The 22972-nt window shown below is 41.5% G+C and overlaps 1 protein-coding gene across 11 annotated transcripts in view; it reads left to right on the top strand.

The window, feature by feature from the left end:
* Window positions 1-17530, top strand: part of usp36 (ubiquitin specific peptidase 36) — a 76482-nt gene extending 58952 nt beyond the window's left edge. For all 11 annotated transcript variants that reach the window (XM_055653883.1, XM_055653874.1, XM_055653875.1 and 8 more), the window contains 7 exons: window positions 3157-3628; window positions 5451-5578; window positions 6527-6729; window positions 9198-9383; window positions 12071-12186; window positions 14335-14455; window positions 15128-17530. In XM_055653883.1, coding sequence (XP_055509858.1) covers window positions 3157-3628; window positions 5451-5578; window positions 6527-6729; window positions 9198-9383; window positions 12071-12186; window positions 14335-14454 — 1225 coding nt within the window. In that variant the 3' untranslated portion in view covers window position 14455; window positions 15128-17530. The remainder of the gene's footprint in view (window positions 1-3156; window positions 3629-5450; window positions 5579-6526; window positions 6730-9197; window positions 9384-12070; window positions 12187-14334; window positions 14456-15127) is intronic.
* The last annotated feature ends 5442 nt before the right edge of the window (window positions 17531-22972 follow it).

The raw sequence follows: 22972 nt of genomic DNA, 5'->3' as shown, positions 1-22972 counted from the left end.
GGCCATTCGGCCTTTCGAGCTAGCACCGCCATGCAATGCGATCATGGATGTTCATCTACAATCAGTAACCTGTTCCTGCCTTCTCCCCATATCCCCTGACTATGCCATTTTTAAGAGCCCTATCTAGCTCTCTCTTGAAAGTATACAGAGAACCGGCCTCCACCGCACTCTGAGGCAGAGAATTCCACAGACTCACAATTCTGTGAGAAAAAGTGTTTCCTCATCTCCTTCTAAATGGGTTACCCCTTATTCTTAAACTTGGGCCCCTGGTTCTGGACTCCCCCAACATCGGGAACATGTTTCCTGCCTCTAGAGTGTCCAAACCTTTAATAATTTTATATGTTTCAATAAGATTCCCTCTCATCCTTCTAAACTCCAGAGTGTACAAGCCCAGCCGTTCCATTCTCTCATCATATGACAGTCCCGCCATCCCGGGAATTAACTTTGTGAACCTACGCTGCACTCCCTCAATAGCAAGAATGTCATTCCTCAAATTTGGAGGCCAAAACTGCACACAATACGCCAGGTGTGGTCTCACTAGGACCCTGTACAACTGCAGAAGGACCTCTTTGCTCCTACACTCAACACCTCTTGTTATGAAACACAAAGTACTAGTGCAATAATAACACCAGGATAAGTGCTCAACCAAGAAAACCAACCCAAACCCAAAGTAGTATATAAACTGCTTATACACTACTGGGATCGGGGAGTGTCACAAACATCAGGTATGGCTAAAGCATATTTAGGTATACCTGAAGCAAAATAATATTTTAGGTGGCCAGTTAAGTTTGCTCTGTTATGACTTTTTATTCTATTTTTAAGGCTTTGAAACTTTGAAATGTGGTATTTTTACACAGTAAGTGAAATATTTTCACGTTTACTTTAGGTGCGAAATTGATTTAAAAATAGATTTCCAGCTTCGCTTGCTGTAGGAATGGAAATAAAAATAAGTTTCAGTATTGGGAGAAGAATGAAAAAAATGAGTTTTACGTGTGTGCGCAAAAGCAAATGGAAGCAGTGGTTATTGCAGTTTATTAGATCTTTAAATTCTTCGGATGTTAAGTTCGATGTGGTTTAGAAAACATTTCATGCCCAGTGAACACCACTCATCTTGGTGTCCCTCTAGTGTGGAATCACTGAAGTGCCCTTTACTTCTCTGAAATAAAGATTCATGGTGGGACCCTGGAAAGTTACCTGTTGGGAAAGGCGGGCATTAGTAATAAAGATAATCACTGCCTCAGTGTATCAGCACATCCTTTGGATAATTGAAGCAAAGTTTCCAAGATCCAAGTTTGACGCAGAAGGGTGGCACAGGGGTAGAGTTGTTGCCTTACAGCGCTTGCAGTGCCGGAGACCCGGGTTCGATCCCGACTACGGGTGCTGTCTGCACGGAGTTTGTACGTTCTCCCTGTGATTGCGTGGGTTTTCTCAGAGATCTATGGTTTCCTCCCACACTCCAAAGATGTACAGGTATGCAGATTAATTGGCTTGGTGTATGTGTAAATTGTTCCTAGTGTGTGTGCGCGCTAGTGGCAATGTGAGGGGATCGCTGGTCGGTGCGGACTCAGTGGGGCCGAAGGGCCTGTTTCCATGCTGTATCTCCAAACTAAACCTCAAACCTGACACAAAACAGGTGGCAATCATCCCTGCCCCCATGTTTCTGAGACCTGGCATACATGTAGAAAGCATCTCGGGCAATTGAAAGATATTACAAAACCCTCTCAACTTATTGGAAGGATAAACAAACAAATGTCAATGTCCATTAGACTTTAGAGATACAGCGCGGAAACAGGCCCTTCGGCCCACGAGTCCATACTGATCAGTGATCACTAACACCATCCTACACACTAAGGGTAATTTTACAACTTACCGAAGCCAATTAGCCTACAAGCCGCGCGTCTTTGTAGTGTGGGAGGAAACCGCAGCACCCGGAGAAAATCCATGCGGTCACAGGGAGAACGTACAAACTCCGTACAGACAGCACCCGTAGGCAGCATCTCTACCGCTGTGTCGCAGGTCACAGGACCACAGGTCCTCTTCCAGGCCAGTAGTCCCAACATCAATGCACTGTCAGCTATATTGGGCAGCTCATATTGTCCGTCAGCCCAAGACCAGAATCCCCGTGACAGAACACAAAAAGAGTGGACCAAAAAATTTCCAAAGGACACAGGAAAAGATTCACAGATGTTTTTAACTCTTGAAAAAGGTTAACGTCCCTCCTGGAACCTTGGTATCTCTGGCCCATTGCCACCCAAAGTCCTGAAAGAGCATTAACGGTGATATGGAGAACTTCAAGTCCATGTATCGAGAGCCATCGGATACCTTGTGTAAATGTAAAGAGGATGGCACCTCACGACCTACCCACTCTGCCGCCTCGCCTGTAGAAGACTGGGTGGATCCCACATTGGTCTGATCAGAAACCTCAGAACCTTCAAAATAAGAATGGAATTCTTTCTAGATGCTGAGGGACTGCTGAAGGAAAGAGGTTCACTGGAGATGCAAGGAAGTGCAAATGAATGAATGAATGATACTTTACTGTGACATGTGACAAGTCAAGGTGATATTCTTTGTTTTACATACCCAAAGTATGCAAAGAGTCGGCACATAAAGGGCGACGACAAAGTTACAAAGCATTCCATTTTACACATTCCATTTGTGGTCCCTGTTAGTTCTCGGCAGTACCCTCACGATGGGTCTTACTTTGTTTCGTCCCCCCCCCCACGCCGGGTCCTCCATTGTTCTAGGTGACGCGTCCATCCTCCGGCGGAGGTTGCTGGAATTTTCAGCAAAACAAAGTGGTGGAGGAACTCAGCGGGTCAGGCAGCATTTGTGGGGAACATGGACAGGTGCCAGTTTGGGTCGGGGCACTTCCTCAGACTACCAGAGCTGGAGCAGCGAGAGAGGGTCACGCACGTCTCCAAATGTTTTGGGCTGGGATCATTCTTCAGGCATTCATTGGATTGATTGCAAGGATACGGGGGTATTGCAGTGGAATTGAGGTTCACATATAATCACCGGAGGAATCAAGAGAGTGGAGAAGTTACTGTTGAATGATTAAGTTGGGGCTCCTACTTCTGTATCGTATTTCTTGGTGTTTTGGGAAACTGATTGCAAAAGAGCTTTCCAACATGCATTTTTCTTTCCCCTCATTTTTAGGATTCTCCCACCTCCTCCAAAAATGCAGATTTCCCAACTAACAGGATTTTGTTCTTCATCTAAAATCGCCAAGAAGTCACGTAGTTCTAGTTACTCTGAGTCGCAGCGACACTCATCAGAAGCCATGGAAGCGACTGGGCTGCCTTGTTGCCCTCCAGTTGATGGCAGTGCTACCTCATTGGAAAAGAATACTTTACCCAGTAAAAGTATTGGTAAAATGTGTAATTCCAAGACTGAATTGGCAAATATGCCACACAGATTTAGCATTGCCTGCTCCATGGACTCGCATACCAGTAGTAAACGTAAAAAGAAAAAACACAAATCCACTCTGAAAAGGGATGCAATTTCTTTTGATTCTGAATCATCAATCCGGACACTCTGTGATGAAGCTGCCAAGACTCACAGCAAACATAAAAGCAAGGAAAAGGGATGCAGGACAACGGAGAATGGTGATGCTTGTGACCAATTGCACGTAAGTTATAGCAAAGATTTATCAGAATACCAAAGGAATAGGATAAGCAGCTTTTATTTGTATTTTATCATTGTCGAACTGCATCTTTTCTTTGAGGGAATGCACGTTATTTTCCATGTTCACCCTGGCACATCTCACATGGGTAATCCTTCCACCTCAAGATGAGAAAAAAGACTCGAAGTACTGGAGTAACAGTGGGTCAGGCAGTATCTACGGTGTACATGGAAAGGTGATGTTTGAAGGAGGGTCCTGACCCAAAATGTGAGGCTGATGAAAACATCACCTATCCATGTTCTCCTGAGATGCTACGTGACCCGCTGAGCTACTCCAGCGCTTTGCCTCTTTATTTTGTAAACCAGCATCTGCAGTTCCTCGTTTCTCCTGACGATGAGTGTACCTCTGAGCCAGTTGCTAAAGGTGCACTGCATTTATCTGGTGAAAAAGGATGCAGCTTAAAGCAGGCACATTTGCTGTGTCCTTGCTCCCAACAACCATCTAATACAGAAACGGGGGAATCACAAATGCTGGTTTACAAGAATGACACAAAGTGTTGAAGTAACTCAGCGGATCAGGCAGCATCTCTGCAGAACGGATAGTTGACGGTTTGGGTCGGGGCCCTTTACAGATTCACGGGGGGTGGGGAACTGAACTGAACTGAACTTTATTTATAGAGCACTTTAAAAACAACCACTGTTGCAACAAAGTGCTGTACATGACTAATCATAAACATAAAACAAAACAATAAAAACATTAAAAGACAGTAAAAACAATAAAAAACAATAATAGAAAACTAAAACAAGAGCAAAGTCTCATGCAGGGGCGAAAGCCAAGGAATAGAAAAGGGTTTTAAGACTAGTTTTGAAAATGGACAGTGAAGGGGCCTGTCTAATGTGCAAAGGTAGAGTGTTCCATAATGTCGGAGCAGCAACAGAGAAGGCTCTATCCCCTCTGAGCTGCCGCTTAGAGGGGAGGGGGGTGGGCTGTGAGAGAAGGTCTCACAGAACTGTCAGAGAGAGAACTTCTAAGTATGCATATCTTGAGATTTCGCAGAGGGGGAGCAGTGAGAGATGGTGTCACAGATCTCCCACTCAGAGGGAGCAGTGAGAGAGCACTGAATACAGATTGTTCTTCTAATTTAAGAGTGTCTTTTGAATTTTGGGTGCCACATTTGAATAAGGTTTTGAATGATTGCCTTTATAAAAAATTAAAAAAAAACAAAAAACTAATCAAAATAGCAAGATCTTAACTTTAGACTTTAGAGATACAATGTGGTAACAGACCCTTCAGCCCATTGATTTTGCACCTACCCTGTACACTAGCACTAACCTACACACTAGGGACAATTTACAATTTTACCGAAGCCACAACCATGCATGTATTTAGAGAGTTGGAGGAAACGGGTAGATAAACAATAGACAATAGATGCAGGAGTAGGCCATTTGGCCCTTCGAGCCAGCACCGCCATTCAATGTGATCATGTCTGATCATCCCCAATTAGTACCCCGTTCCTGCCTTCTCCCCATATCCCCTGACTCAGCTATTTTTAAGAGCCCTATCTAGCTCTCTCTTGAAAGCATCCAGAGATCATACAATTCGGTGCACACAGCATCCGTAGGCAGGATTGAACCCAGGTCTCTGGCTCTGTAAGGCAGCAACTCTACCACTGCGCCACTGTGCTGCACTTTCTATAAACTTGTTTATAGAAAGATGACTAATCGTAAAACATGTCCATGACATCAAAGGTGATGTTGACTTGAAGGCAATGCGCAACGTTTAAAATGTTTCCATGGAGCAATTACCAAAGGAGGTTAATGTATTGCAGGAAGAGTCCATCAGGAACGACAGTTCGGAAGGACCGACCCCAATGAAAGCTAAGAAAAAAAGGAAGAAGCATAAAAGGAGTGCAGAAGTATCTGAAGAAAACCACGTGGCTGAGACTGCTGCAGAACCGTGCGTGATTATGATCAGTCAAGTTATTTTTTTTGTGTGGTTTGATGGACCGCTACAATGCATTAATTTCCCAGAATTAAATTCTTCTCCCGTCCAGTGTTGGATGCTTTCATCTCCTGCAATACTCACATTCATCACCAGTGCTTGCATGAAGCTGCTACTTTCTGTTTCTCTACTGTTTAAATACACACATGGAGTGACAAAATCTACTCTTGTTGAGACATTTTCTCCTGAAACAAAGTATTTTTTGATATCAAGAATCACTATTATTTACAATAAGACACAGTGCTGGAGTAACTCAGCGGGTCAGGCAGCATCTGTGGAAAAACAGATAGGTGATGTTTCGGGTCGAGACCCTTCCTCGATCTCGACTCGGAGCATCACCCATCCACATTCTCTAGAGATGCTGCCTGACCCGTTGAGTTGCTCCAGCACTTTGTGTCTTACTATGAATAATAGTGATTCTTGTCCAGAATCCAATGGCAGGGGGTTCATCCTTGTTTTATCTAATTAGTTAAATTATTTAATTTAATTGTTTTATATGTATTTAATTGGTTAAAGCCCCATTATAGTGCACTATATGGGTTCACAAAACTTTTTCACAACCTGTAAGATTTGATTTATGGAAAATCCCAAGATTTTATTGATTGATAATCAACCTTGTGAATTTGTCGGTAGTGCACTATACCGTGGTAGAAACTTGTCCTTGCTCTGCATGAAACATTAATGGTTGTGCAATTAAAAAATATTCCTGAAATTCACCCTGAGTGACAATGGAACGAGATTTTGAAAGTGGTGTTTAATGTTGGATCTCAGCCACGTCACTTAATCATCTAGTTTATTTCCCTCACTGGTCCTCCGCAGGTAAATCTGCCATTCTGTAAGCCTTTAACAGACATTTAAAGCACAGTAGGTTTAATCCTAAATTTGCAAATGCCTTTACTGTAGTTATTCAACATGGGATGAACCACAGGATGAAAAGGAACTGGAAATGCCTGAAGAAATTGAACGGCGAAAGAAGAAACGGAAAGTGGAAGATAGCAAGGAAAGTGAGACAAAATGCAGGAAACGAAAGAGAAGCAGGAGTATAGATGAATGTTCAGAACCTGCAGTAGATCAACAGATTATAATCAAAAGTGGAAGTAAACAAGGTAGGTTATTTTATTGCATTTCCAGATTTTTTTTAATTTCCCATCAAAGCGACAAAATTTAAACATGAAACATCTTGCTAGCTGTGTTGTGAATTCAGATGCTATTTTCTACTTCCCTGATTCTCTCGCATTACAATTGTCCTGTGAGTACATTTGCAATGAAAGTCATCCGTTACAATTGACTGCCGCAACCAGGAAAAATTACTGGTTGTCCTTTGGTAAAGTTTGGTAAAGGAACTTGAAACCTGTCCCTTCCACCGTGTTCCATCAGCATACTTTCTGCCTTAAGTCTTCTGTTGTTAGAACCAGTTGCTTTACAAAATAGTCATACTGAATAATTTTATATACTACATGCAACGTTTTTAAGTATATCCAGAAATTTCTCCCACTCTTGGCCTTTCGACCACATTTCATTCTTTTTTGTGTGCGTGTGTGCTATTTTCCTTGTAATATTTTATTGACCTGTGATTTCTCCAGCAACAGTTGAAATCTTGCTCCCATTTCCTGCAATAAATCCAACCTCAGTGGAATCATTCCATCTTAAATGCCCTGTCGCTGTGGTGCAGGTTTCCAATAGACTGTATTAATGAAATGTGTTTGCATTATCTACCTGAAAGAGATCTTAATGGATTTTAGGACCAAGTTACTGAACCTTCAACCATTCTAAACTCGTTTGACAGACTAAAATAGGTGATTCATTACAGGTCGGAGATTAATGCAGGCTTTAGTTTGCTTATACAGGTGCACAACCTTTTATCCGAAAGCCTTGGGACCAGACACTTTTCGTAATTCAGAATTTTTCGGTTTTCGGAATGGAAGATTTTTAGCGTAGATTTTAATGGCTGGCTCAGTGGTAGAGTGCTCGGCTCATATCCGCAAGGTCGCGAGTTTGCGCCTCGATCCCGGCAGTTACTCGATCGCGAGTTTGAGTCTTCAATGTAGGTTTTTCTTGCAGAATAGGGAGGGTTAGGCTGGGATCCTTCTCTGCGAGATGATCTTAGTGCGGGAGACAAGTGTAGGAGAGGTGTACTGACTGTGTGGGCAGAACTTTGGAAGTGATTCCACCATTCTCAAAAGCCGCTGTGTCTCCCTGTCCCTCCAACTCCAGAGGAACCCGCTCCCCGATGGGCCGCTACGGCGACAAGTGGCAGTTCGCCCACAGCCCGAGCTGCGCCCCCTCATCCGCAACCCGGGTTCCTCTGGAGTTGGAGCGGGGCTGGGCTAGAGTTGCTGCTGGCTGTGAGTCTATGGGATCTCCGTGCTTGCAGTCGGTGTCCCGTTGGTCCTGACGTCTCCAGTCACACCCCTGGAATGGAGCTGAGACTGGGAACTGTACCGCCCTTGCCCCCTCCCTCTGCAACTGCAAACAACCCCACAGTTCCCAGTCTCAGCTCCTGTACAGGGGGGTGGCCGGTGACGTCACAGCCCGAGCCATCAGCTTCTGTCCCTACGGGGAGCGTGTTCCTCTGGAATTGGAACGGGGCTGGGCTGCTGCTGGCTGTGGGTCTCTGGGATCTCCGTGCTTGCAGTGGGCCTGGGGGTCGGTGTCCCGTTGGTCCTGACGTCTCCGGTGACTGGCACTAGCTCCGACGTGAAGACAGTGCAAAGCCCCCGCGCCGGTGCAATGCGCAGGGAGCTGGAGAGGGGAGGGAAGGGGTCACACACATGGCCGGGAAGCAGAGGGGTGTAGGTGGGGTGAAACTGAAGGGAGCGACAATTTGCTGCTGCCTGCCCGCTGAGTTAAAAAAGTTCCCACGCAAGACTCACGATACACTGTGTATCGTGTCTACCGTGGGAACTTTTTAACCTCAGCGGGCAGGCAGCAGCAGATTGTCAATTATTAACCCTCCCGCGCAATATACCCTCACCTTCTCTTTTATGAATGGAGCTTTAGTTCCCCTTTCTTCGAGGACCGACCGGAGGTTCCGCTGTCACCTCTGCGGGCCGCCCTCGGTGAACGTTTTCAAGGACCTTTTTTCAAGGACTGAAAAAATGTCGCTATTCGGAGGTTTTCGTTATTTGGATCTTCGGATAAAAGGTTGTGCACCTGTAGTAGGCGCAGTGGATAGTTTCTCTTTCTAGCTGGTCAGAATTGTATATAACTTCTTTGCTTCCTTCCCATTTGACATTTTATTAAAACAATGAGAAGTCAGTACTCTTTAATTATTGTTTGGTTATATTTAGCCATCCTGGTTGGGATTTTTGCTGAGTTTGCACGCGATTATAGATATTGTTTATGGGTAGCCATTCAACAAGTTTGAGAGCTTTCTTGGTCACTACCTAAATGGCTGAGCCAGAGTTGTAGGACTAATAGCTTCTGGCTAAAGTCGTACTCTGTATATTGGCATTAGAACTTGTCTGGTCATGATCTGTGTGAACCAACGTTGTGGGTGCGGGCACATGTTAAAACTATTTTGCAATGGACCTGTGTATTGACGGCTTGTCAGTAACATGCCGCTGTGTTTCAGTTCCAGTTATTTTATGGGACAGCCAGGTCAAAGATGGCTATAAATTCTCTCAGAATTGCTTTGGTGACGATCAACCCACCCAGGCTACAGTCCCCATTACAGGCGTGGCCTGTGATGAGAAGAGAGGATCCACCGTTATTGGGAAGCTCTTGAAACATTCAAGCAACAAAGCGTACGGCACTGAAGGTAGAGAAATAACAGATATACTACATTTAAATTGATTGTATTTCTAATTTCTTCTCATGATAATATTCTAAATAATGGAATATGTGGAGCCTCAATAATGTACAAAAAGCTGCAGTGTTCTTTTGTCTTGTAATTCAGTGGTTCTTGCAAATCTCCTGTTGAGGGATCTTTATTCATGCTATGGCCCATGAATTATATTTGGTTTTTGACCTTGACCTTTTTGTTCCCTTACCATCCCACAACCGCCCCGTTGACTCCCAGTTGAGTAATTATTCCATGAAGTTTTAGGCCTTTTATTAACTATGACAATTATCTTTTAAGCCGAGACTTAAAACTCATCTTTATTCTCAAGCCTTTCTTGACGTCCTCTGAGGGAGGGCTATATGTATGTATGTTTTTTTTATGTATCGTTTTTAATTTTTTGTCTCGTTTGAATGTAGTTTAAAGTGTTTTTTTTTTTAATTTGGTGTGTGTGTGGGGGCGGGGGATGGGGAAACTTTTAAAATCTTTCCCCTGCACGGAGAACCGACCTTTTCTCTGCCGGGTCTCCGTTGTCGTTGGGGCCTAGCACCGTAGAGCGGCCTCCAACCAGAACGACCTGGGGCACCAGTTGCGGAGCTGTGGACCTACTTACCATCGCGGAGCTGGCCGAGTTCGGAGCGGGAGGAGCTGTGGTGGCGAGCTGCTGCGACCTGACCCCGGAGATTCGGAGGCTACAACCGCAGGTCTGGCGGACAGTAACACTGGGAGCCCGCTTTTCGGGGCTTCCACAACGGCGACTTCTCCCGCCCGAGTTGCGGGGTTGAAAATTACCTGGAGTGGGGCCTTGCATCGCCCAGCGCGGCTTTATATGGCCGCGCGACTTGCTAGCGCACGCCGGGGGCTCCAACACCATGAACCGGAGCGCGGCCTTGCATCACCCGGCGCAGCTTTAATGGCCGCGGGTCACTTACCATCGCCTGCCGGGGGCTTTGACTCTGACATCGGGAGGAGAATGAGGAGTGCAGGAGAGAGATAAAACTTTGCCTTCCATCACAGTGAGGAGGAGATTCACTGTGATGGATGTTTGTGTAAATTGTGTTGTGTCTTGGTTCTTTTTCTTGTGTGTATGACTGCAGAAACCAAATTTCGTTTGAACCTCAATGAGGTTCAAATGACAACAAATAAATTGTATCATTGTATCATGTACCACTATCTGTACCATTTATCACTGTTGTATAACGTTAGTACCTCCACCAATGTAAAGCACTTTGGTCAACGAGTTGTTTTTTAAATGTGCTATAGAAATAAAAGTGACTTGACTTGACTTGATTTAGCTTCTATCAAACTGATACACCCCCCCAAACTGGTTTGGGAACTGGTTTGGGAACAGCGCCATCCAAGCCCACACGAAATTGCAGAGAATTGTGACCTCCCTTCCATTGCCTCCATCTACACTTCACGCTGCCTCGGCAAGGCCAGCAGCATAATCAAGGACGAGTCTCATCTCCGTCATGCCCTCTTCTCCCGTCCAGATTCGGGGACATTTTTTTCCCCCCGGATGTCATCAGGAAACTGGATCATCCTATCAACAACTAGAGAACAGTCCTGACCTACCACCTACCTCATTGGAGACATTCGGACTATCTTTATATGGAATATACTGGACTTTATCTTGCACTACACATTATTCCCTTTATCTAGTGCAGCTGCTCCTCGACCCATGATGGGGTTACGTTCCAATAAACCCATCGTAAACCAAAACTATTGCAAGTGGAAACACATTTAATACATTGCGATCAGGTGACCGGAAGTGACGTGCAGCTCGCTCGCTGCGTTTGCCGATCGTAAAGTCGAAATATCGCAAGTCGAAGCGTCGTAAATCGGGGAGCACCTGTATGTGTACACTGTGGACGACTTAATTGTAACCATGTATAGTCTTTCCGCTTGCTGGATAGCGCAAAACAAAACTATCTCACTGTGCCTCGGCACACGTGACAATAGACTAAGCTGAACTAACAGAGCAGAGGGTTGAGGCCAATTTTATTTCCCCTGTGGTGACCTCAATAGGCTGAATTGTAATAAAAAAGACAGAAAAAGCTGAACTTGGCGGCATCTATGGAGGACTGTGCAGAAGTGTCCCAATCCGAAACATAACCTGTGTTCTTCACTGTTCTCCAGTGATGATGATCAAACAGCTGCTTTACTCCAGCACTTTGTCTTTTTTTTGTGTAAAGCAGCATCTGCAGTTCCTTGTTTCTAGGCTGAATTGTAAATCAGCTTGAGTGTATTTCTAATTTTGAATGAACATGAAGGTACTAATGATGTTGGAATGTCTTTTTTTTTTTTTGCATTAAGGAGTGTGACTACAAAACCTGCCACATTTTAAGGCTTTTGTCTGCTCAACTGCCTTTGCTCAGCCAGATTACCGTCAGTTTGTTTTGCGTTAAATGAAAATCCTTCATGGTGATGATGTTTTGCACTTTCATTTTGTAGACTGCTATTGTGAACTCTACCAGCAAGTTGGTCTTTATTTTCTAGCCAGACAATTGAATTTGAAGTTGGGAACTGTATTTTTACCCTTGACACTTAATTTGGAGACGGGATTTAACTTTTATTACGCACTAGTTTTATAGATCAATGTAATCTTTTTTTGAGTGCAATTAATCTGTATTGTGATCCTTCTGGGTCACACTTTGTTGTGGTAGTGCTGACGTGGGGAGGGACAACATCAGCGGTCAGTGAAGATGCTGTAAATGATGCAGAGTATGCAAGAGAAGAGTGTGTCGTTGATGACTGGGATGAAGAATTTGACATGGGAAAGGTAAGAGGGTCTGTTTATCATTGTGCTTTTCTTTGACTAAATTGAATCCTATGTACAGAAAGTCAAAACATAAGAAATGGTCATCATAATAGTAGATCCCCATGTATGCTCTACCTTGAATGAGATCACGGTGAAGGGCCTCGACCCCAAGCTTCACCCATCCCTTTTCTCCAGAGATGTTGCCTGACCTGCTGAGTTACTCCAGCACTTTGTGTCTACGATCATGGTTGGTCTTCTCCACAAACTCCCCTCTCCAACCTGATACCATATCCCATGGGGTTTAAGAAGGAACTGCAGATGCTGGAAAATCGAAGGTACACAAAAAAGCTGGAGAAACTCAGCAGGTGCAGCAGCATCTATGGAGCGAAGGAAATAGGCAACGTTTCGGGCCAAAACCCTTCTTCAGACTGTTCTGGGGGGGGGGGGGGGGGCGGGGGCAAGAAATTAAAAGGAGGAGGAACCCGAAGGCTGGGGGATGGGAGGAGACAGCAGGGGGACTGAGGAAGGGGAGGAGACAGCAAGGACTAACAAAATTGGGAGGTGTTCGGCGAAACGATCGCCCAACCTCCGCTTGGTCTCACCGATATCTATTGCATCCGCTGCTCTAGATGTCAGCAGATCTATATCGGTTGGGTGATCGTTTCGCCGAACACCTCCGGTCGGTCCGCAATAACCAAGCTGACCTCCTGGTGGCTCAGCACTTCAACTCCCCCTCCCACTCCATCTCCGTCCTCTCTGTCCTGGGTCTCCTCCATGGCCACAGCGAGCCACACCGGAAATTGGAGGAACAGCACCTCATATTCCGGTTGGGGAGCCTGCATCCTGGGGGCATGAACATCGAATTCTCCCAATTTTGTTAGTCCTAGCTCCTGACTTTCCTTTTAAAAACTGTTCAAGAGCTTCAGTTCGAAACAACACATTCTTGGCTGGGGATATGTGGGACCACAGCAGGCATGTGCTAAAACCTCTATCAGAACTGGTCTTCCCCTTCATTTGGAGCTGCAACATCTTGGAGACTTGAAGCAAGTTTTGCCTCAACTTTTTATCATTGCTGCTGATCTTTAATGGTTTCATCCTGCGAGTGGAAGAGGTAGCTGGAAATGTGAGCGCTGCTAATCCTGGAGTGATCCAGAGCTAGGTTCATGCTCTGCTACTAAGCCTGCAAGCACAAGAAGCCTCTTAATAGATTATAGAAAATCAGAACACAGGAGACTTCGACCCAACTTGCCCACACTGGCCAACATGTCCCAGCTACACTAGTCCCACCTGCCTGCGTTTGGCCCATATCCCTCTAAACCTGTGCTATCCATGTACCTGTCTAATTGTTTCTTAAACATTGCAATGATCCCTGCCTCAAATACCTCCTCTGGCAGCTCGTTCCATAAAATAGTTTTACATTATGCCTCCCTCATACAACATTAGTTATATGATGCCTAAGTGACCATAGATACTAGAATATTGAGCAAAAACGAACTGTTGGAATTACTCAGTGGGTCAGCTAGCATCTGTGAAGGGAAATGAACATGATAAAGGATTCTGAAGGGTCCCTGCCCGAAATGTCGTCTGTCCATTTCCCGCCACAGATGTTGTCCGACCAACCGAGTTCCTTCAGCAGTTTTGTGTTAAGATGTGTGAAGTATCTTTAACATTAGTACTATTTTATGTCTATGGAAGACCATATTTTGGTTGCAGATGAGCAGATTGTAGTTCTGAAATTGCACAGTGCATTACTGATGACCAAATGTTGAATCAATTCAACATTAAACACCATCTACCTAATAGAAATGGGAGTAGAACTCGTAAGTTCAGAGGTAACATTTCTGGCAGTGATTCATACTAGGCAGGAATGTTACAGGCAGATCACTGGCTTGTGCTGGAGTTACGTGTGTTTCTGATGAATGATGAATGGGATTAGGCTTGCTGTGAAGCAACAGGCTTAAACCCATCCATGTGAAAATCATATCATGTGCTTTTCGTACCATTATTGATTGCTGCCCATAAATCACTTGGGAGTAATGTTTAAAAAGGGTCCAGACCCGAAACGTTGCTTTTTCACGTCCACCAAAGATGCTGCTTGACCCGCTGAGTTACTTCAGCACTTTGTGTTTTGTTTGAGTTACAATTGTTATCTGTATTTTGTATTCTTAGATTAAAAAAATGAAGAAGTATAAAAGAGAAAGGAGGAGAAGCTTTAATATTTTCCAGAAAATGCAAAGCAGAAAGAATTTTTGGTCTACCACTCACTCTGGAAAGTTTTCCAGATTTTAAAGTAAGTATCATTAGCCTCGCAATAACTTGCCTAATTACAAGTGAATGAAGTGAGTTAATGGGGCATTGCTTCAGAGATGTCTCAAGAAATTGCAGTTGGGTCTAGCAAGTCCATATGTTTAGAATACAATTTCCTCCTCGCCGCTTCAGTATTGATACTGTTCAAAGACAAGCTTTTCCAAAAAGTAACTCCTGCGCATGCATGGAACCCCCGCATATGCGTGGACTTTATTAAGGTCGTTAAAGGCACATTACACATATCATAACAGATACCATTGATAGGAATCATCCAACCTTGAAGTAATCCAAATTCTTTTCATATTAGTACTAACAGATCTCTTCATCCACCACCATTATAAATCCTTTTTTAATTTCTCGAATTTGAGTAAAGTTTTATGTGTTGTTTAAAACCATTAAATTGCTAATGCAGATTACCACAATGATGTTTAACATTTTGGAGTGAGAAACAAGGCAATGTTACGATCATCCACATTATTTCTGCTGACTGTAATGCTTCAAGATGGAAAAACATTGCAGATTTTATGGCTGAATGGCTATGGAACACATTGTGTTTAGAATATTGTGAAATGAGTAGCTTTCAGTTGGTAGCAAAATATGTCACACTTTTCTCATGTGCAAATGATTCCATAATACTTTCAAATTTCTTTTGCAGAAGAAAACAGACATCAGCTGGTGAAAGGCGTCTACAGAGAGGAGAAGCACAGCAAAATGTTAGTGATGTGCAGTGATGTTATGACTTTTGCAACAATGCAAACATTGACGCTGAAGCTATTCGCGTTGGCAGCAAACCCAAGTAACAATAATTGAAAGGGAGATTTGTTGCTGATATTAGACCCACAAAACTCGTGAACTAAGTAAGGGTCCGCAATCAAGTGTGGATTAAGTGTCTCCAATATTATGAAGGTCATCACGTCAATAAGCAGCAAAAACTGGATTCAGAATTCCATGAAAATGCACTATTTGTGTTGGGAAGCAGTTTCTGATTCATATGGCAAAATACAGAATCGCATTGCAACTCTATCCATTTTCTCTTGCCCTTTGGATGAAAGAAAACTGAAGTCTTATTGTAGCAACTAGTCGTGATATTCAGTGAAAACATGTTTGCTGATGGTCGTGCCAGGTATTTTTTATCAGTTGGTCATTGCGAAATGACACAATCAGATTCATTTGATGTGCAGCAAGGTTCTTTGTACAAGTTCTGCTCTTTTTCCTAATTCTATTAACTGGCATTTTATCAGTTACGTTAATGAGTAATTTTATCCGCGACATAGAACATAAATATTGCCTTGCTAAACAGATCATTTGTATGCGGCACATTTTACATTTCTAAAGGATGAATATTTTTTTCCTAGTTGCACTATTTCCTAATTTTCTTTCATTGGAAGGGAAAAATATATCACTGCCTTTTCCTTGAGCAAAACACATAGTGTTGGAGGAGCTTGCTTCAAACGTGTTGCGTTTTGCTCAACAGTCCAGCATTTGCAGTTCACTGTGTCTCCATTTTACTGACTTTTCCTTAGATGCCATCGACACTTGCTCTGTGCTCTCATCCTTTCCCTAAGTGTCCCAGTTGACGTTTTATTTCAGGAGTAGATTAGCCTGCTTTTTAAATTCTTTCACTACAATTAAAACATCAATGTGGCATGGCAAGTTGAAAACGAAGTGCCCATAAAATTGAAAGAGTTCAATAAAGATCTTTTAGATCAACAGGGAAAGTGTTCTGGAGCAAAGTTGACATTTGTGATGAAAGTGCACAACAATGTCGCCCCTTTGTCATGTTTCTGATTTCCATTTGCACAATATTAGTAAACGAGGTCCCTTGTCTGCTGCTTAAATTATTTTAAGTTATTTATTCCAACATGTTCACATTGTGGGGTGGATGGAAGGCAGGAGTGAGTGTTCTGAATGTCAAGATTAGTTGCTTAGAAACTCAACTTTCTCAGTGTGTTACTGTTTGGAATCATTCCCAAACTTTACTGTTTGGGATCATTCCCAATTTTTTTAATTTCACACTGTGTACTAGGATAGTTCCAATTTAAATGTATATTTACTCCTAAAGGAGCATATTACTTTTTTTCCATTGCAGTACTGCTGGGTACAGTATCAGTACTCTACGATGAAACTAGACATTGAGGAATATCAATACATATTAACTTTTACTGTATATGTTAATCAATGATTTACCGAGAAGACACCAACTTGATGCTTTATTAAAAAAAAAGAATTTGCCTTACTATTGTCTGCTTCAGATCTTCAGCTTCAAAAACAAGATATGCTCTTGTCTTTCATTTGAACAAGAAATTCCTGTAACTTACCACTGTAAGTAACTAGATCCTTAGGTGCTTTAGAATATGGTAATCTGTATTTGATTAAAACAGAATATTAAACAAAAGCTGATGTTAAATATGTTAATATTAGAAATGGTTGCAATTTAAATCGAACAACTTTCCTGTGGAAAAGTTCTTTTCTAATAGCTGACTTATCAAGAGTTTACATTTTGTTTGTAAAAAAAAAATGTTTTTTAACAGGCTACAAATTTAAGTACTGGTCCAGTTTGTATCTTCTTTAAATTTTATTGAAAGGATTGAATGAAATGTTTGGGAATTTGGGCCTTTGTTAATGTTTGAGCATTGTATTGAATTGAGTTCAATGTAATGTCATGTAAATTTACATTATTAACGGAAATACATTGGTTAAATGGCTTTGTAATGAGAACATAAGAGGCTTTAAAACTTTGGTTTTACTCGTGTCAAGCTTGCTTAATATGTCGTAATATTTTCTGAGATGCACCATTCCAATGTTTGGGAGGAAAACAAACTATGTTACTTGTTGAATGTATTTTTTTAAGTTTGATCCTGTATTGTATTCATTCATTTAAGGCCCATTAAATGATGCCCCATTGCAGATAGAATGACAAGAGAAACTTGGTGTGAAGCCTGGAAAATGAACAACTTGCACATCAATGACATTTGTTTGGGACATTGTGTTCAGTACTGCAGTTTGTGATTTTAATATGAATACGCCACCAAGTAAAACTTCAGTATATCAGCAAAAATGGTGAATTGAATTCCTTGAAATCATATTGCAGATTTACCCGTATAAATTTAAATTAAATTAGTTAATACTTTGCAATCGATTGCTTTCAACAAATGAACTAAGAAAAAAAATACCATGAATAGTTTGGTTTACAGTAGAGGTAACATATGTGCTGAGCTAGAAACTGAACATATTACTCAAATGAAAATCTTCACAATGTTTTTGTTATTTGGCATTTGGGTTAAAGAGTTTCTTCATTCGTGAACGAACAAAGTGTTGCCTACCAATTAATTTTCAGGACTTGAGTTTGACAAATCCTGTTTATAATTTCAAACTGTGATAAGAGGTTCACTCTGATGGATGCTGTAAGATGCCAATGTCACTGTTTACCTATTATGTTAATCTTAATTTTACCCTAAGGAGTTTGAATTGGGGAGAGATGTGGTATATGATGAAAACAAGGCACCTCCGTTAGTTATTATGGACTTGCCTGCAGTTGGGATGCTGTTGGAAGTGAGCGGCAGGTTTTTGAAAATCATGAATGGCAAATTTAATGTACGTGCAGGGATGCTGTTAGAGTTGACCGGCATGTTTTGGAAAGCATTAATGGTGAAGTTAATGTACGTGGCATCCAAATGTTTGGATGGAAAATGGCAGCCGAAGTTGGGCTTCGGGATGAGAGATTGCAAAATATTTTCTGAGGTAATAGCTGAGATTAAATTGGCGATTTTATTCACCATGCCAGTTCTTTTCAAAGCGATTTCCGGTTTAATTTGCCGTTCCTATTATCACAGAAATTTAAAATGATAATGATTTAGATGTTAAAGAGGGTTGTGCTCATTCTCAAGCAGTTGAAAGAAAATGGTCGTCATATGCAGTTGTACAGGGCTTTGGTGAGACCACACCTGGAGTATTGTGTACAGTTTTGGTCTCCTAATCTGAGGAAAGACATTCTTGCCGTAGAGGGAGTACAGAGAAGGTTCACCAGACTGTTTCCTGGGATGGCAGGACTTTCATATGAAGAAAGACTGGATAGACTTGGCTTGTACTCGCTAGAATTTAGAAGATTGAGGGGGGATATTATAGAAACTTACAACATTCTTAAGGGGTTGGACAGGCTAGATGCAGGAAGATTGTTCCCGATGTTGGGGAAGTCCAGAACAAGGGGTCACAGTTTAAAGATAAGGGCCTTTTAGGACCGAGATGAGAAAAACATTTTTCACACAGAGAGTGGTGAATCTGTGGAATTCTCTGCCACAGAAGGTAGTTGAGGCCAGTTCATTGGCTATATTTAAGAGGCCCTTGTGGCTAAAGGGATCAGGGGGTATGGAGAGAAGGCAGGTACAGGATACTGAGTTGGATGATCAGCCATGATCATATTGAATGATGGTGCAGGCCGAATGGCCTACTCCTGCACCTATTTTCTATGTTTCTATATTCAGCAATGCTCTTGTGAGATACCAAGACAATAATAATGTGCACCTGCTTTTTTTTTATTTTTTTATTTTTTTATTTTTATTAGAAGCAATTGTACAAAGATAAAACATATGGCATCTAAGATTATACAATTATTATACAGCTTAATTTTTAACCTTATAACCTGAAAATGAAAAAAGAAAAGAAAAAGAGAACAAGAAAGGGAAAAAGTGAGAAGTGAAAAGATAGCTCGAAAAAGAACAAAGGAAAGACCCCTAAACTACCAAAGTGTGGCCGAAAAATATAAAAATAAGAGAAAAAGAAAGATGGAGATATACCTGCCCCTCGTCCCCCCCACCCACCTCACCCAGCCCGGGATCGGATTTAAATTTAAATTTGTGTTGCGCCATACTATTCTTGTAAGAATTCGGTGAAGGGTGTCCATGTCTTGAGAAATTGATCCGGTTTTTCCGCGAGGACGAGCCTAATGTTTTCCAAATGTAGTGTCTCGGACATGTTTGTGACCCACATCTTCACTGTAGGGACTGTTGTCTGTTTCCAAAATTTAAGTATTTTTCGCCATTATCAGGCCATAGTTAAGGAAACGTCTTTTAAATAGTGTTAGCACAGAACATAGCAATGTTACAACATTTTGAGATTAAAAAAATCAAGTCTTTAATTTATCCCATCAGATAAAGCATAAAAAAAAGTTTAATTTAACACCTAATTCACTTTCATATCTTCAGTATTAAAAAACGTTATGGCCATTTTCATACTTGGAAATTGGCATCTTGTTCCCTATTGCTTTTTCATTGACTTAACACAAAAGCTGTGATCGAGAACATTTAAAGGCCGATAACTTTCTTAAAATTTAAGAGAACTGAAAGAAATTTTCAGTTATTGTAGATTGAAGCATTCTGAAACAAATATGAAACAATCTTACTTAGATGACTTGAAATTAAAGCATATAATGAGTTAGTTACCTAATTGTAGCTAATTACAAAATTCAGTTACTAGATCTAAACATCTATCCATTTCTTAATGGATCCATTCACACAATAATTCAGAATATAACATAATTTTTAAATCTCATTGTCATGTGTTTATATGCCAAATGGAAGGAATTTAATGTTTAATGTTTACCTGTAAATTAATGGCCATTTAAATCAGCTTGCGAATGGGTTTTACTGGAACGGGACCATTTAGAACGTTCAGATGCGGTGAATTTATACCCCCATATCTGCTGCAAATACACTGCCGGTTCTTCGGGGGGAAAAATCACCGTTTCGCAACGTAAAATGTGAATTAAATACTTAAGCAACACTTTTATACATAAAAATAAACTACTTTCTTTTACCTGGTCCTGCATAAAATCCGTCCCTGTTGTCGGCATTGACGGCTTCAGAAGCTGCTTTTAAAATCATTCCAGCGATTAACTTGTCGGGTGAATTTTTTTTTAAAAACACACAGAACGGCCGTAGGAACGATTCTTTAGCAAAATCTTGCACTCCAACAAATATAATTCAGGACCAGGTCGGGGAAAAAACCCCGTTTTAACCCCCCCCCCCCCCCCCCCCTCAAACACGCCAAAATCGCACACACGGCCAGTGGCAGAATTACAGCGTCGCTGAAGGTAAGTTTTGTAACATACCTACAGAACAGGCTTCTGACATACCTAGTGTGATCAATTTTATGTCGGGGTCCAATTTTATTTTAAGCATTTAAGAAAAAATATAAAAAATTCCCCTCTAGAAGTTTCTTAATTTTGTACAGGAAGTGAAGGAATGGGTTATGGTTGCTTCTTGGAGGAGACATTTATCACAAATAGGAGAGACATTTGGGAAGATCTTATTCAATTTAGACTTTGAGCAGCTGCTTTTAACCGTTTTTTTAGATTAACTGAATCATGCTTTACGTAGTGAGCAAAACAACAGAAAAATTGCAGCTGTCTCTAAACTCCGATAAGTTGTGGATGTTTGTAAATTTCTGGCTTCAGATCAAAAGGACCTCACTCTAAATCTTTGCAGGTCTTGTTTCATTAAAGTTTAATTTGTAACAATGTGGTATCTGGATTGTGGGAGATACAGACCCGGAAATAAGTCCTTTTTAATATGTTTGAGCAAAAATATTAAATATTTTGCTGTTTTTACATCTGTGTAGGACTGCATTAACCTAGAAAATTGTGCACATGGTCTTTGCTCAGCTCCCTTTTAATCTTACACATATGTTTAATGGATTTCCGCAAACCTGAGGGATAACACAGAACTAGTGTGAATGGGTGATCGATGGTTGGACCTGAGCTCGGACCAGATAAAGTTCAGTATCAGATACAGACAATTCTTGATTGGAACGGGTGTCAAGGGTTATGGGTAAAAGGCAGGAAAATGGGATTAGGAGGCAGAGATCAGCCACGATTGAATGGTGGAGTAGACTCCTATAACTTGTGAACATTTGTCTAATTTGACAAGTTGAATTTAGTTATAGACATTTTAGTTTTAGTAATACAGTGCGGAAACAGGCCGTTCGGCCCACCAGGTCTGTGCTGACGAGCAATCCTCCTACAATAGCACTATCCTACATACGAGGGACAAATTACAATCTTTTACCAAAGTCAATTAACCTACAAACCTGCACGTCTTTGGAGTGTGGGAGGAAACCAGAGCTCCCGGTGAAAACCCACGCGGTCACGGGGAGAACATACAAACTTCGTACAGACAGTAACTAGTCAAGATCGAACCCGGGTCTCTGGCGCTGTGAGGGAGCAACTCTATCGCTGCGCCACCATGCCGCTTATCTTTATATTTCACTTGTAAACATTTTCATGCTGAAATTGAGTTTCTGAAGCTATGATAATTAATGTGATAAACTAAATAACTATCCTTGCACACAGTACTCTGAAATATTGAAGTCCTATAACTTGCCAAACATAGTACAAAAACAAAGAAAGTAGAATGATTTCAAGTCTTTGTTTTTTTTAACCCTTTTAGTCAGCATCAGGTACCCTTTCCACAAACTGTTCTGTGTGCATTGAAAATGTTAGTGGATTTTATTCTGTCCAGTTAAAATTAAAATAAATTAAATAAAGTGTCCAAAATAAAAATCCTATTATTACTATTTATCATCTTACCGTAGATGTCTGGAATGTGTATAGAATATTGTTTGCTTTCAATAAGTTCAAAACTAGTTGTTAACAAATGTATTTTTATGTTGATATCACTATCTCCATTCATTTCAATTTTACCCGTATTAAAATTACTTTGGAATGGCCACTGTTTAAATCCCAATAGATTTATTTTACATGTACATGGACCATTTCATTGATTAAAGCCAATGCAGTTAAGATTGAAGGCCAAGATTTCAAGTTCTGATGATGTAAATGTACATATGAATTATGTACAATGTGTAATTATTTTAGCAATTTAATGATTTGCAACTTTAAACTTGATCAGGTTGTGGATATTGATTCCACTCTAAAGATTATTTCAGATTAAATGTTAATTCTTGGCAATTTACTTTTGTCATTTGGCAACTTATTGATAAAAGTTTCTGCTAAAAATGTGCATTAATGTTGTCTGTCTATGTGTATAAAATATATGCGCATTTATATAGATTTCATTAATTGTTGCCGACTGTTCATCTTAATGTACCAAGTCATATATGAAACCTGATGTATGTTTTATCTCCAAATTGCACATTCTTTATATAGATACATAGACATTAGGTGCAGGAGTAGGCCATTCGGCACTTCGAGCCACTGACTCAGTGTGATCATGGCTGATCATCCACAATCAGTACTCTGTTCCCGCCTTCTCCCCATACCCCTTGATTCTGCTAGCCCGAAGAGCTCTATCTAACTAACTTTTGAAATCATCCAGTGAATCGGCCTCCACTGCCTTCTGAGGCAGAGAATTCCACAAATTCGCAACTCTGTGTGAAAAAGTTATTCCTCGTCTCAGTTCTAATGGCCTACCCCTGGTTCTGGACTCCCCCAACATCGGGAACATGTTTCCTGCATCAAACATGTCCAATCCGTTAATATTTCTAT

This window comes from Leucoraja erinacea, chromosome 23, assembly GCF_028641065.1.
Source record: "Leucoraja erinacea ecotype New England chromosome 23, Leri_hhj_1, whole genome shotgun sequence".
Classification (NCBI taxonomy): Eukaryota; Metazoa; Chordata; class Chondrichthyes; order Rajiformes; family Rajidae; genus Leucoraja; species Leucoraja erinaceus.
Note: the sequence above shows the minus strand (reverse complement) of the source record. Positions and strands in the feature narration are given on the sequence as shown.